Source organism: Vitis riparia, chromosome 10 (genome assembly GCF_004353265.1).
Source record: "Vitis riparia cultivar Riparia Gloire de Montpellier isolate 1030 chromosome 10, EGFV_Vit.rip_1.0, whole genome shotgun sequence".
NCBI lineage: Eukaryota > Viridiplantae > Streptophyta > Magnoliopsida > Vitales > Vitaceae > Vitis > Vitis riparia.
Window position 1 is genome coordinate 18,027,870 of NC_048440.1, and position 14,813 is coordinate 18,042,682.

Sequence of the window (14,813 nt, forward strand, 5' to 3'; positions counted from 1 at the left end):
CACAATAATGTTATGGGTTATTTAATTCGTTATTTAGTTAAGAGTCACAAGGTAAATACCTAAAAAGAACGTATCCTACAAAACCATCGTTAATGAAAAAAACCATACTTAGATGTGAAGTAAATAGACTTATTTATTTGTAACAAATTTATATTTGTTTGATATATTATTGTAAGCGTTAAGGAATGAATAATTTAACAAATAAAATAAATAATTAAATTTTAGATACTTATCGAATATTGGTAAGCTAGTAATACATGCTGCTTTTGCTTTTAGAATTCAACCAAAATTTCATATTTAAAAAATATGCCAATTTTTTAATTCAAAGCCATAACCCCATATATTTAAAACATGTCTTCATTAAATAATAATAATAATAATCTATACAATTAATAGAAAAGGAAGAGAAAAAAAAAAAAAAAAAAAGGTTGTGTAGTAACCAGTAACGGCTACATAAGGGCGGTCCCACTAGTCGTTGGTGGTGCCACTTAATTACTCTTATAAATAGAACGACGTCGTTGCGTAATGACCAGTAGGACCATTGCTTCATGCTCCTAGGGCAAGAGGCCTAAGATCTTTCTTGAGCTCCCGCTCTTTGCTCTCTTCTGCGGCAGGTGATCCAAGATTTTCTTTCTTCTTGAAGCTAGGATTTTGAGATACAGAAAGTTGGGATTTCAGGGTTCACATTCGCTGGTTATCAGCAAGAGGTAAGCTATTGATCCCTAAAATCGTGTTTTTTTTTCCTATATAAAGTTTGTTGGTTTCGGATTGATTATTAGAATCAATACTTGATTTCGCGATGTAATTGTGTTTCTCGATTGGGGATTTATGGAATTCAGTTGTTTGAATCAGTTCATAGTTCCGTAGTATTGAAACAACAAGAAGCTTCAATTTTGATGGTTTGGAATCTATTAAATGTGCATGGATGAATCTCTGGAGGTATTGATTTCAATTCCTAAATTTTTGTGATTAAGCATCTTGTGATGGTTTCTCACGCAGATCGGGTTTGCTTAATATGAGCCCTTGTGATCGGAGAGGGCTCAATTGAGACCCAATATGTGTTGTTTCCGCTGATGTTTTTATCCTTTGCTCTGTGTCTGAAAGATTCAATCTATTTTTTTGTGTTCTTTCTTTTCCCTGAACACGATTTCAGTTTCTGATTGGAAAAAAAGAAAAAAGGTATTGTTGTTTGTGGCATATTTAAGGGATATGCTAGAGAAAACATTTTTTATTTCTCTTTTTTGCTGCTAAAAATTTGAAGTACTGCTGCTTTTGGAGGAATCAACTGTTTTGACTGAAAAATTAATGGAAACAATAAAAATGTGAATAAAATATTGGAAAGCTGCTATCCAATTTAGGCAATTTGTAGATAACAGGTTGGGTCTATTTTGGGCCATGCGCAAAACCCAAAAACCAATAAAAATGATCCAACCCAATCAAAATCTATCAAATTGGTTCGGTTTTTGGTTTCCCGATAAAACCGAACCAGACCGATGTTTTACAACTTTCATCTCTTATTTCTTGTGATTTATAATTGTTCAATGATTGATGAGTTTTTAAATATTTGTTATCATATATATTTTGCCGACATTATTAAAGTAATTCATTGTTATTAGACTATGGTCAAATTAATTTCTAAATGTGTTCATTATATTTTGGGTTAGCAATTTGAAATGTTTTTTGAACTTCAAACCCAAGTTGGTTTTAATTACTTTTAAAAACAAATTAAACTTGATCTTAAATTAACTTACATCCAACTGTTCATCTAAACCAAATGAAATCGACCTTAAACAAGCTTGGTTTTATTCAATTTTTCCATCACTAAAAGGTCAGTTTGGTTTTGATTAATCATAAACCCATTATATAGTTTGACTAATTTTTGCCCCAAAAACTGATCAAAGCACACCATTTTACACCCCTACAGTCCGATGCTGACATGCACCTTTTGTGAAAAATCCTAAGTCTTGCTTCAAAATTTTGCTGTCAATACACAATGCCATCCCTTGTTCATTAGTTGTTTTGTAAAGTTCGAGATTTTGGGCTAATAGAATTTGGAAGAGGCTTGTAATTACTGTGGATGAGAGGAGAAGCTAAGTTGTAACTGAGTTTGTAAAGGTGATTGTAAGTGAAGATGGGCTAATTATTGTGTGGTTCATGCTGTAACACATATTGTGTGGTGAAGATGGATTGATTGTTTTGTGTTGGTAAACTTGCCATCTGTGGTGGAAGTTCTATGGAATCATATTCTGTTTCAGTCAGGATAGCAATAGAAACTTATGCTCACGTGGAGGAGATAAGTTGATTGTTATGTCTTAGCTAAGGTGCAGCTTTATGAATTGTGTACTTTTAAATACTTTCCAAAACTGGATATTGTGGATATTATATTAGCTTAGTTTCTAGGATTTACTGTTCATGTACCAATTAACTAATCTGAAAAATGTTGTTTTACAAGTGTAGCTTTATTCTTGGTTCATCAGAATCCAGGAACCAAAGCCTAATGTTCCATTTCTATCTCAGTTTAAAGGAAAGAGGACAATGCATCTAGAACAGAATAAATTTGTCAGCCTTGAAAACCAATGACTGTTAGGGGGAAGCTATTCTCCTGGCTTACTGGGAAGAAGGAGATAAAGCATGCTGAATCTTTTATTTGGTCATGTTATAACTAACAAATTAATTGTTTGATTATAAGGTTCTATTCAGGCTTGTTTCGCCTCACATTTCCCCTTAACTATAACGATTTGTTGCTGTGTTGCATTTTACAAAATGGCAATGGCTGGCCTCTTTTATAGTTGGAACTTTTGATTTGCTTTCAGATGTTGTAAGACAAATAAATTGCACGGTCTTTTTCTCGACTTTATTTGTGGATGAGGTTCACTGACACCAAGTTTATTGTTTGTTGGAGTTGGGCTCAAACTTAAGGGCACAATATTATTGCAAATATCGTATATGTTATATTTCCAGAGATTGACTTGAAATTCCTATCAGATTTAGTCCTTCATAATTAATATGTCTAACTCAAGGAATTTGTGAATGAAAGAGTAGGATCATTTACTATTCTCCCAATTGTGTTTAAGGTTTTGTGTCTTGTGCTCTCTTTGTGGTGATCATGGATCCTTTAGCTATCTATACAGTGTGCTTGTAATTAGAGTGATAACTGCCAAATTTATGGACATTTGCACATAGAGCAAACAGCATGTGGCAGCTGTGCATCATGTTGGCTTGAAGTATTAAATTTGTACACACACATGTTGCTAAAAGACTGCATGAAATAAATGTGTCTTTCTGCAAAAATATGGAGAAGAACGACTTGTTATGATGCAAGTTTGAGTGCTAAGTTGATTATATATTTTGTGAATACCTTCATCCTGCTTTTTGACAATTGACTGTTGAACTGTTAATTAATAGTTTGCAACTTATTCAGGAAAGAGTAAAACTGTGCGGCAGAGAGTAAGGCAAGCAAATCATGGCAGACTTGGAAAACTTGCTTCTCGAGGCCGCTGGAAGAACTGGCACTGCAGGGAGGAATCGTCACTCACTTCCACCATCTAGAAGGAGGCGTGAAGGTTCATACTCTGACGATGGAAGTGACTCTAAGGATGATGACTCAGATGAAGATCGTGGGTATTCCAGCAGGAAGCCCTCTGGTTCTCAAGTTCCTTTAAAGAAGAGGTTGGATCCCACAGAGAGAGATGATGATCACGGCAGCCCAGAAGAAGGCGATGATGATGGTTCCGATCGTGAAGGTGACAGTAGTGATGATTCAGATGTTGGAAGTGATCTTTACAAGAATGAAGATGACAGGCAACAGCTTGCACAGTTAACTGAACTTGAAAGAGAGATGATCCTGACAGACCGAGCTACCAAGAAAACTGATAAGAAATTGCATGAGAAATTGAGATCAAAGCGAGGCAAAGAGAAAACCCAATCCAGAAAAGAGAGTCCGCCTCTACAATTGTCTCGTGGTGTGCGCTCATCAGCTAGGTCTGCTGATCGTGCAGCTGCTAAGGATGATGCATTGAATGAGCTGCGAGCAAAACGGCTGAAACATCAGGACCCTGAGGCACATCGGAAACTGAGGGATGCATCTAGAGGAGGTTCTAGTAATCGGGGATTTTCACCAGTCAAACGAAGAGCCTTTACTGCTGCTAGTCTCAGTAGCTCCAGTCAGAGTGAAAGTGATGGAGGTTCGCGCAGTGAAGATGAAGGGTCAACGGGGGATGGTGCAATGGTTGATAGTGATGATGACAGGGGCATTGGGTCAGATGTGCCAACATTCGAAGATATAAAAAGCATTACCATTCGGAGGTCAAAATTGGCAAAATGGTTTATGGAGCCATTCTTTGAAGAGTTGATCGTGGGTTGCTTTGTTAGGGTTGGAATTGGGAAGTCGAGATCTGGACCTATTTACAGGCTCTGCATGGTGCGGAATGTTGATGCTTCTGACCCTGATCGACATTACCAGCTAGAGAACAAAACCACATACAAGTACTTGAACTGTGTTTGGGGCAATGAAAACTCTTCAGCCAGGTGGCAGATGGCTATGGTTTCAGACTCTGGCCCCCTAATGGAGGAGTTTAACCAGTGGGTTAAGGAGGTCGAACGCAGTGGTAGCCGGATGCTGACTAAACAAGATATTTTAGAAAAGAGGGAAGCCATACAAAAAACCAACATGTTTGTCTACTCTGCAGCCACTGTGAAGCAGATGTTGCAGGAGAAGAAATCCGCTTCTTCAAGGCCATTAAACATTGCTGCTGAGAAGGACCGGCTGAGGCGAGAGATGGAAGTGGCATTAAGCAAGCATGATCAGGCAGAGGTGGAAAGGATTAACACAAGGCTGCAACAACTGGAGGCATCCCGGAGATCCAAGGAGAAAGATGCCAAAGCCATTAGGCTGGCTGAGATGAATAGAAAGAACAGGGCAGAGAACTTCAAAAATGCATCAGAGTCAAAACGGGTAAATACAAGTTTGAAAGCTGGGGAGGCAGGGTATGATCCCTTTTCGAGGAGATGGACTAGATCAAGGAATTACTATGTTTCAAAGCCTGGTGGTGGAGATGAGGCTGCTGCAGTAGCGAATGGTGAAGCTCCTGCTGCATTTGTGGGTGCAGCAGGCAGTAATGGGACAGGAGGGAAGGGGGCTGAGGTTGGTGTGGCGGCTACAGCTGCGGCCCTGGAAGCTGCAGCTGATGCTGGGAAGTTGGTTGATACTAGTGCTCCTGTTGATCAAGGAACAGAGTCAAACACACTGCATGATTTCGAACTCCCAATCTCACTAGCTGGGCTTCAGAAGTTTGGCGGGCCACAGGGAGCTCTGGCAGGATTCATGGCAAGAAAACAGAGGATAGAAGCAACAGTTGGATGCCGAGTCCCTGAGAATGATGGGAGGAGACATGCACTCACCCTGACGGTTGGTGACTACAAGAGACGAAGAGGCCTCCTCTGAAATGTGAGTGATGCTAGGCCAGAGCCCAATCCTTTGAGGTAACAAACATAGGTTATGCTGTCTTAAAATGAAATTGAAGGGTCTAATAATGATATTTGATGGGAAGCTCCCTGTCTGGGTTTAATAGCTTCAAGTAATATCATGTGTCATCAACTTATTACCGAAATTGTCTTGTTTTTTATGCCTAAAATTGGGATGAAGATTGCATGTATCTGGGTTTGTATTATGGAATTTCAGACTTGTGGCATCATTTGGTTCTGCAGAGCAAATGCATACTTCCATGGTGAGTATTGAAAATAAGCCTTGAGCAAGGTTATACTCCCATGGTTTTCATCGGATATAAGTAGGATTCTCATGCTGGTGGGTTTCATATTTCAGAGCATCCCCGCCTTATCTCCTCCCTTCTCTTCTTAAGAGCCTTCCTTATCCCCTTCTCCTCCACTATCACTCAGCCAGTGATTTCTGGGGGCAGCACACCTGTTATTTGGTGAATGACATTTTCCTTGCAGAATATTTTAGGGTTCTTAGAACATCGAAACTTACCTCAGAATTAGCTGAGAATTGAGCAATTAGATTTTCTTTGGAGAATCATAAAAACATTTTTGCTCTTTCTGCTCCAACTTGGGTAAAATTATAAGGATTTTCTTCCCACATCTGAAAGAATTAGCACAGATATTTCAAAATTATGGCATATCTAAATTAGTGTTTAAGTAAATAATTAATAAAAGAGGATGATTTTGTTCTTCCCCGTTTGTCTCTTTTCATTTCCTTTTCGGTGGTGCCTTATTGAAACAGTATCTTCATATGTTAAACAATTCGCGTTGTCAGTTGTGAGTCTTGTGACAGTTTTTGGCTGAGCATGATTTCTTTCAGTCACAGTTTGGTTTATTGTGACCACACTCTCTCACTCTCTCTTTTTCAAAGTGGGAAGGTGGGGCCTCAAAAGCCAAAACTCAGCAGGCACCGAGCATACAAAACTGCAACTTGCTGGCTCCAACCGCATGTGTACACGAACTCTAAACCAAGAGATGGCGAATTTTTTGTTTGGATGAAATGAAATCATTGGAAATATAAAAAGGGGAAGAGGGATGTGAAGAGAAAAAGACAAAAAATGATGGAAATATTTGACATCGTCAACATATTAGAGACAATTAAATAGCCCTATGATTGGCATGCTTTGCGGTTTCCAACACTCCAGTTAAAAAACCAACCTCAAGGATCTGAGGTTTTAAAAAGCCACGTGTACGACGAGGATCTCCTCAGATGAAGTCATTCTTCTATTATTGACCTAACGAATAGAAGCTTTCGCTACTGCACCACGTTCCACGTTCTCACACTTATGACATGACTTATCTTCAAAAACTAATAATAACTAAAAATTCAAAGCTCTATCTCTTCCTCCCCTTTTTAATCTGAGGATCCCACGGCTTCGGTTTCTCGGTTGGTGGCTTCCTTCTCCATTTTCGGCTCGGCTCCTGAATACCACTGCTGTTTCACGGAGGTGTTCAAAATGTGAACCAATAATATAATAATATAATTAAATCACTAATTATATTTTCGTAATAAATAGGATAAATGAAAATATTACTCCAACAATAATTTATAAGACAATTCTCGAAATTTATATTTTAATATAAATTATAAAACTTCTAATTGACTAGTGTCGACATTTAATTTGTAAACAATAAACATATGTACTTAGGTGTTTGTGCAGTGTGGGTCTGTGGCCTGGGGAAAATGGTACGACATCAATATTGGCTATTTTCTCTTAGTTTTATGAGTTTAATTTTAATAAAAATTATTTTTCTCTAAATGTTTTCTAATTTTATAAGTTGATCTATGATCTGTGTAATTTTATTGAAATTAACGCTGCCTAATTAATCTTAAAGATGTGTATAGTGTTTTCTTTTTCTTTTTTTTTAACAGCACATTGCACTCACTTACTTTTAATATTTTTTGGGTTTTATTTGATTATAATAATTAGCATAATTGCTCTTTTATAGTATTCTTAATAGATTCCACTTCATATAGGACCAAAAAAATTGGTCAACCACCATATTTTATTAATTGCTGGCTTTTGATGTCCTTGAATGGACAATCTTCCGTTGTCACATGTCTATTTAAGTTTTTGTATATTTTGATTTTTTTATTTTTTATTTTCTTTTAACTCATTTCAATCTCAAAAGATATAATGACTAGTGAATCAGAGTAATTAAGAATAAAAATGTATTATTTTTTTTATGAAACATCATTATCAATATGTATGGATAATATATTCCTTCCATTTTCATTTCCTATATTACTAGGAGTGTGACTTCTTCCTTTTTCCAATCCGCTTGCCCTGAAAAGACCTACTTTAATAGGGAAATCTCAATTCATTGGTCCTTTGGATACAATCAATTGGAGAGTTCCAAGGGAGCCATATTTTAGGAGCCCAAACTATGTGAATTTTAGAATTATGACCTAATTGAGTTTGACAAAGTACCCACGTTTGTGTTGATTAATCGAGATGTAAAATATATTAATTAAATTTTGGTATAAATATATAGAATAAAAAAGTTTTTAAAATTAGAATTAATTAATTAAAAATGATTAAATAATTATCATAATTGTAAATTTAATCCATTTTGTTTTTATTTGAAGAGTAACCAATTTTTAACATAAATGCCCTTAATTATTTCAAATATATCTATATATGTTTCAAAATAAAAAGTTATTTTTATTTAAAAAAATAAAGATATTTTCGTCAAGACTAAAAAATAATTGAAGGCTAAATTTCTAAAATTGGATTTTCAATTATCCTTTTAATCAAATAACCCTTAAAATAATCGATGAATTTTAGGTAATGCTCAATAAGTCACTTGATCAACCCAAATTTAACAATATGTTTCACTGGGATTATGGGAAGCATTTCGAACATTTTTAATACTATGAGAAATTTTATCAATCCTCTTAATCTTATAATTCCTTATGGTATTTGGAACATTTCTTGGAGCTCAAAACAGAAAATACCTACTCAATTCAGAGCTGATTGTTACAAATGATATTAGAGTCAATTCTTAACCCCAGTGTAGGGGTTTGTTTAATCCTGTAGGGGATGTTTGTTAATGTGATCCTATAATCCCGTTGGATATAGTGAAGACTTTGTATCTCTAAATGATCGGATAGGGAAAAAGTTTTTGACATATATAAGTATCTGTTGTAAAACAAAGACTAATATAATGCAAATCAAAGTAGTTGAGATAAATATATCTTACTTTGATATATAATATGGAAGAAGGAATCAAGGAAGAGAATTGAGAAAGTGAAAGAAAGAGAGAGAGAGAATGAGAGGAAGAGCTTTCTTTCTTTTTCTCGGGATGATTTTACATGGAGGGGTAAGAAGCCTTTTATAGGCTTCATAATATGAACTCCATTTACTCATCTTTAAGATGAGTAATGGGAGTTCATAATGGCCATCAATGTGGTCATTCATTCTTTTCATTTACAACACTCCCCCTTGGATGACCACCATATTAAAAGAATATGCCTCATTAAAACCTTGCTAGTAAAAAACCCTATAGGAAAAACCTAGCGAAGGAAAAAGAGTACAATATTCTTTTCTTGGTATATTAGGACTGTCTCGTTAAAAACCTTGCCAGTAAAACCCAGTAGGACAAAACCTGGACGAAGGAAAAAAGAGTACAGTACACTAACACCCTTTTACAAGCATACTCCCCCTCATGTCGATATCCTTGAGTTGACGCATTCCAATCCTGTGTATTAACTTCTTGAATGTTGAGGTTGGCAATGATTTTGTGAATAAATCTGCTAGATTATCACTTGAGCGTATTTGTTGCACATCAATTTCACCACTCTTCTGGAGTTCATGTGTATAAAAGAATTTTGGTGAAATGTGTTTAGTTCTATCTCCTTTAATATAACCCCCTGTTATTTGTGCAATGCATGCAGCATTATCTTCAAATAATGTTGTCGGGTCACCTTTGATAGAGGAGAGTCCACATGATTCCCGAATATGCTGGATCATAGATCTTAGCCATAAACATTCACGACTTGCTTCATGAATTGCCAGTATTTCCGAATGATTTGATGATGTGGCTACCATTGTTTGTTTGACAGATCTCCATGAAATAGCAGTACCATTGCAATTAAACACATACCCTGTTTGTGACCTGCCTTTATGTGGATCTGAAAGATATCCTGCATCTGCATATCCAAGCAATTGTTGCTTTGATTCCCTTGAGTAAAATAAACCCATATCAGTAGTTCCGCGAAGATAACGCAATATATGTTTGATACCATTCCAATGTCTTCGAGTTGGAGCGGAACTGTATCTTGCTAATAAATTGACAGAAAAAGCAATGTCTGGACGTGTACAATTGGCAAGATACATAAGTGCACCAATAGCACTAAGATACGGTACTTCAGGACCAAGTAACTCTTCATCCTTTTCGCAAGGACGAAATGGGTCCTTTTTCACATCAAGTGATCGGACAACCATTGGAGAACTTAAAGGATGCGCTTTATCCATATAAAAACGCTTCAAAACTTTCTTAATGTATGTTGATTGATGTACTAAAACTCCATTTGGGAAATGCTCGATCTGCAGGCCGAGACAAAATTTTGTTTTTCCAAGATCTTTCATCTCAAATTCTTTTTTCAAGTAATTTGTTGTTCTTGTGAGCTCTTCAGGAGTTCCAACAAGATTTAAGTCATCAACATACACTGCAATAATTGCAAATCCGGTTTCTGATTTCTTAATGAAGATGCATGGGCATATAGGGTTATTCACATACCCTTCTTTTAGCAAGTATTCGCTAAGGCGATTGTACCACATGCGTCCAGATTGCTTTAATCCATACAAGGATCGTTGTAACTTGATTGAGTACATGCTACGAGGCTTTGTATTATTTGCATCAGGCAATTTAAATCCTTCGGGGATTTTCATGTATATATCATTATCCATGGATCCATATAAATATGCTGTAATAACATCCATGAGACGCATATCCAGTCCTTCTGAGACTGCCAAACTAATTAAGAAACGAAATGTGATTGCGTCCATGACAGGAGAATATGTTTCCTCGTAGTCAATACCAGGTCTCTGCGAGAAACCTTGTGCTACTAATCGCGCTTTATATCTTATGATCTCATTATTCTCATTGCGCTTTCGTACAAATACCCATTTGTACCCAACAGGCTTTACATCTTCAGGTGTTTGGACTACAGGTCCAAAAACTTCTCGTTTTGTTAATGAGTTTAATTCTGCCTGTATAGCTTCTTTCCATTTTGGCCAATCATTTCTATGTCGACATTCTTCCACATTTCGTGGTTCGGGATCTTCATCATTTATTATGATATCAGAGGCCACTTGGAAAGCAAAAATATTGTTAATAACAATATTATTTCGATCCCATTTTTCTCCCGTTTGTACATAACTTACTGAGATCTCACAATTTTCAGGTACCTGTGCCTCTTCAGGGGCTTCTCGTTCAATATGTGGATCTTCAGGAGTTTCTTGTTCAATATGTGCCTCTTCGGGGGCTTCTTGTTCAATTTGTGCCTCTTCAGGGGCTTTCTGCATTATTTGTGCCTCTTCTAGGGCTATAGATTTATCAATTTTAAACTGATCAGTCATTTTGATGGTCTCTTCTAGAGTGCCAAGTTTTTCTTGGGTTCTCCTCTTCCGGGGAGTTACATCCTTTGAGCCGACAGGTCTACCACGCTTCAGGCGTATCTTAGATTCATTTGTTAACTGTCCTACAGGGACATCAATCCGTGCTGGAGTATTTGCAGCCGGGATATGTGACTTTGTCACTTTCTTGGTATCAATGAATGCATCTGGTAATTGATTTGCAAGATTTTGCAAATGAATGATCCTTTGAACTTCTAGTTCACATTGATTTGTACGAGGATCAAGATGGGTCATAGTAGATGCCTTCCAACTAATTTCTCGTCGTTCTTCAAGAATCGACTTTTCTCTCCCTAATGATGGGAAAACACTCTCATTAAAATGACAATCCGCAAAGCGGGCTGTAAAAACATCGCCTGTCAAAGGTTCAAGATATCTTATGATAGATGGAGAATCAAAACCTACATAAACCCCAAGTCTTCGTTGGGGACCCATTTTAGTACGTTGTGTAGGTGCAATTGGTACATATACTGCACAACCAAAGATTCGTAAGTGAGAGATATTTGGTTGTTTTCCAAGCACAAGTTGTGAAGGGGAGTATTCATGGTAAGTTGTAGGTCGAATACGGACTAAAGCTGCAGCATGCATAATAGCATGTCCCCAGGCGGAAGTAGGTAATTTGGTTTTCATTAGTAATGGTCGAGCTATTAATTGGAGACGTTTGATGAAGGATTCTGCTAAACCATTCTGGGTATGAGTATGAGCAACAGGATGCTCAATATTTATCCCTACTGACATGCAATAGTCAATGAATGTTTGAGAAGTAAATTCGCCAGCATTATCAAGACGTATTGTCTTAATTGGATAATCTGGAAATTGTGCTCGTAATCTGATTATTTGTGCAAGGAGTCTAGCAAAGGCTACGTTACGTGTAGAAAGGAGACAAACATGTGACCACCTAGTAGAAGCATCTATTAAGATCATAAAATAACGGAATGGTCCACATGGTGGATGGATAGGCCCACATATGTCCCCATGTATTCTTTCTAAAAAGATTGGTGACTCAGATATGACTTTAGTAAAAGATGGTCTGATTATCAATTTACCTTGTGAGCAGGCAGCACATGAGTATTCATTGGGCGAAAGAATCTTCTGGTTCTTTAGTGGATGCCCATGTGAGTGTTCGATTATTCGACGCATCATTGAAGACCCTGGGTGACCTAGCCTGTCATGCCAAAGGACAAAAACTTTTGGGTCGTTGAACTTCTGGTTCACGACAACATATGATTCAATAGGCTTTATAGTTGTATGATACAACCCAGAGGAGAAAGCCGGGAGTTTTTCCATTATAAGCTTCTGGCCAGATATGATGGAAGTAATATAAAGATATTCTACATTATCTTCATTCATAGTTTCAATATGATATCCATTTCTGCGGATATCTTTAAAACTGAGCAAATTTCTTCTGGATTTGCTAGAATATAACGCATCATTTATATGGAATCTAGTTCCATTTGGCAACATTATGTTTGCTCTTCCAGAGCCTTCAACTAAGTTTGTAGTACCAGATATGGTACTTACATTAGCTTTTATTAATGTCAATTCGAGGAAATATCTTTTATCTCGAAGAATTGTGTGCGTGGTCGCACAGTCCGCGAGACATACATCATCCTCATTCATCTTGAGACCAAATAACACATGGATTTCAGATATAACAAAAAAAAACAGGGCATAATGTAAATAACAAAGTAAATCAGATGTAAATATAAGACATAATAATATATTATTTTATATATAAAGTAACATCAATCAATGTTAATTTTTTCATCATTTATCAAATGGTCTGTTTTTTCATTGGGACCTCCAAAGAAATCAATGTCATAGTAGGTTAGGTCCAATCCATCACCATCGGTAAAGTTCATCTCTATCTCTTTTCCTTTAGCTTTTATTGATGCTTGATAGAGGTCGACCAAATGTTTGGGCGTACGACAGGTACGCGACCAATGCCCCTTCATACCACATCTATAACAATTATTCTCATGGTTCTTAGGAGGTTTATCTTGTATACGCTTCCCATTTTCTTGTATTGTCTCAGTATTGTTCCACTTCTGGTGGTGCAATGAGGCTTTCATTTTCTGAGAATTATTACTATAAGAACCATGGTATCGGGGATTTCTTCCACGACCACGACCACGTCCTCGTCCTCGTCCACGTCCACGAGTTTGGGACGATATTGCATTCACTTCAGGGAATGGTTCAGATCCAGTTGGACGAGACTGGTGATTTCTCATCAAAAGCTCATTATTTTGTTCAGCAACAAGAAGACATGATATTAATTCAGAATATTTTGTAAATCTACGCTCTCGATATTGCTGCTGCAGGAGCACATTCGAGGCATGAAACGTAGTAAAAGTTTTCTCTAACATGTCTTCCTCTGTGATTTTTTCTCCACACAACTTTAATTGAGAGCTGATTTTGAAAAGTGCAGAGTTGTATTCACTAACAGTTTTAAAATCTTGCAATCTTAGGTGCATCCAATCATATCGAGCTTTTGGGAGAATCACAGTTTTCTGGTGGTCATATCTTTCTTTCAAATTACTCCATAGAGTAAATGGGTCCTTTACCGTAAGATACTCATTTTTTAAACCTTCATGGAGGTGATGGCGAAGGAAAATCAATGCTTTTGCGCGATCCTGCAGGGATGCTTGATTTCCTTGTTTGATCGTAGCTCCAAGGTTCATTGCATCAAGATGTAATTCAGCATCAAGGATCCAAGATAGATAGTTCTTTCCCGAAATGTCAAGTGCCACAAATTCGAGTTTTGTGATATTCGACATTGTCAAATAACTTCATATATATGACAAAACAATATTATTAAAATCAATTATAATAACTTGATAGCATTGGTATAACTTTGATTATAAACAAAATCAAATAATTTGTTTATAACTTTTAACAATATGTAACAAAACAAATCAACAATAATATAAATATGTAAAATTTTATTCTATATAAATAACTTCAAGTTTAAGATACGAGAATTACCTTCAGAGCAATTCGTGCTGATAACGTGTTGTAAAACAAAGACTAATATAATGCAAATCAAAGTAGTTGAGATAAATATATCTTACTTTGATATATAATATGGAAGAAGGAATCAAGGAAGAGAATTGAGAAAGTGAAAGAAAGAGAGAGAGAGAATGAGAGGAAGAGCTTTCTTTCTTTTTCTCGGGATGATTTTACATGGAGGGGTAAGAAGCCTTTTATAGGCTTCATAATATGAACTCCATTTACTCATCTTTAAGATGAGTAATGGGAGTTCATAATGGCCATCAATGTGGTCATTCATTCTTTTCATTTACAACAGTATCATTTTTTTAATATTGTAAATGTATTTTAAAGCAGTAAAAATCCATTTTGGCCTAAAATTGATGATATCTATATAATTAGAATTGAGTATTTATAAAAAATAAATAAATAAATAATCTACAAACATTTTTTAGAAGCTTGATCATCTAGAATTAAACTCGAGTTCAAAAAAATGAGGTTAAGTATTCCAAATTAAAGATGGAATTAAATTAAATTGGAATTAATTATTTTTAATTCAGGTTGGATTTATGGCTGTGATCAACCTGATCCACCCACCCGCCTACCAATTTGTCGTCCTAGAAGATATAAAAGACGAAGTGGGACCCGTTCAAAGTTTTATCCTTTATTAATGTTTTCCATGGGGTCATA

General features: G+C 36.3%; 1 protein-coding gene across 2 annotated transcripts; it reads left to right on the top strand.

Annotated features, from left to right (window-relative positions):
• Positions 1-546: 546 nt before the first annotated feature.
• LOC117923928 (protein RTF1 homolog) lies at positions 547-5,781 on the top strand. Of its 2 annotated transcripts, XM_034842425.1 has the most exons (3): positions 547-707; positions 853-939; positions 3,422-5,781. In XM_034842425.1, the coding sequence occupies exon 3, from the start codon at positions 3,464-3,466 to the stop codon at positions 5,441-5,443; it is 1,980 nt and encodes a 659-aa protein (XP_034698316.1). In that variant the 5' UTR covers positions 547-707; positions 853-939; positions 3,422-3,463; the 3' UTR covers positions 5,444-5,781. The 2 variants fall into 2 exon arrangements, with proteins under 2 accessions (XP_034698316.1, XP_034698315.1); XM_034842424.1 differs by lacking the exon at positions 853-939.
• Positions 5,782-14,813: the final 9,032 nt, after the last annotated feature.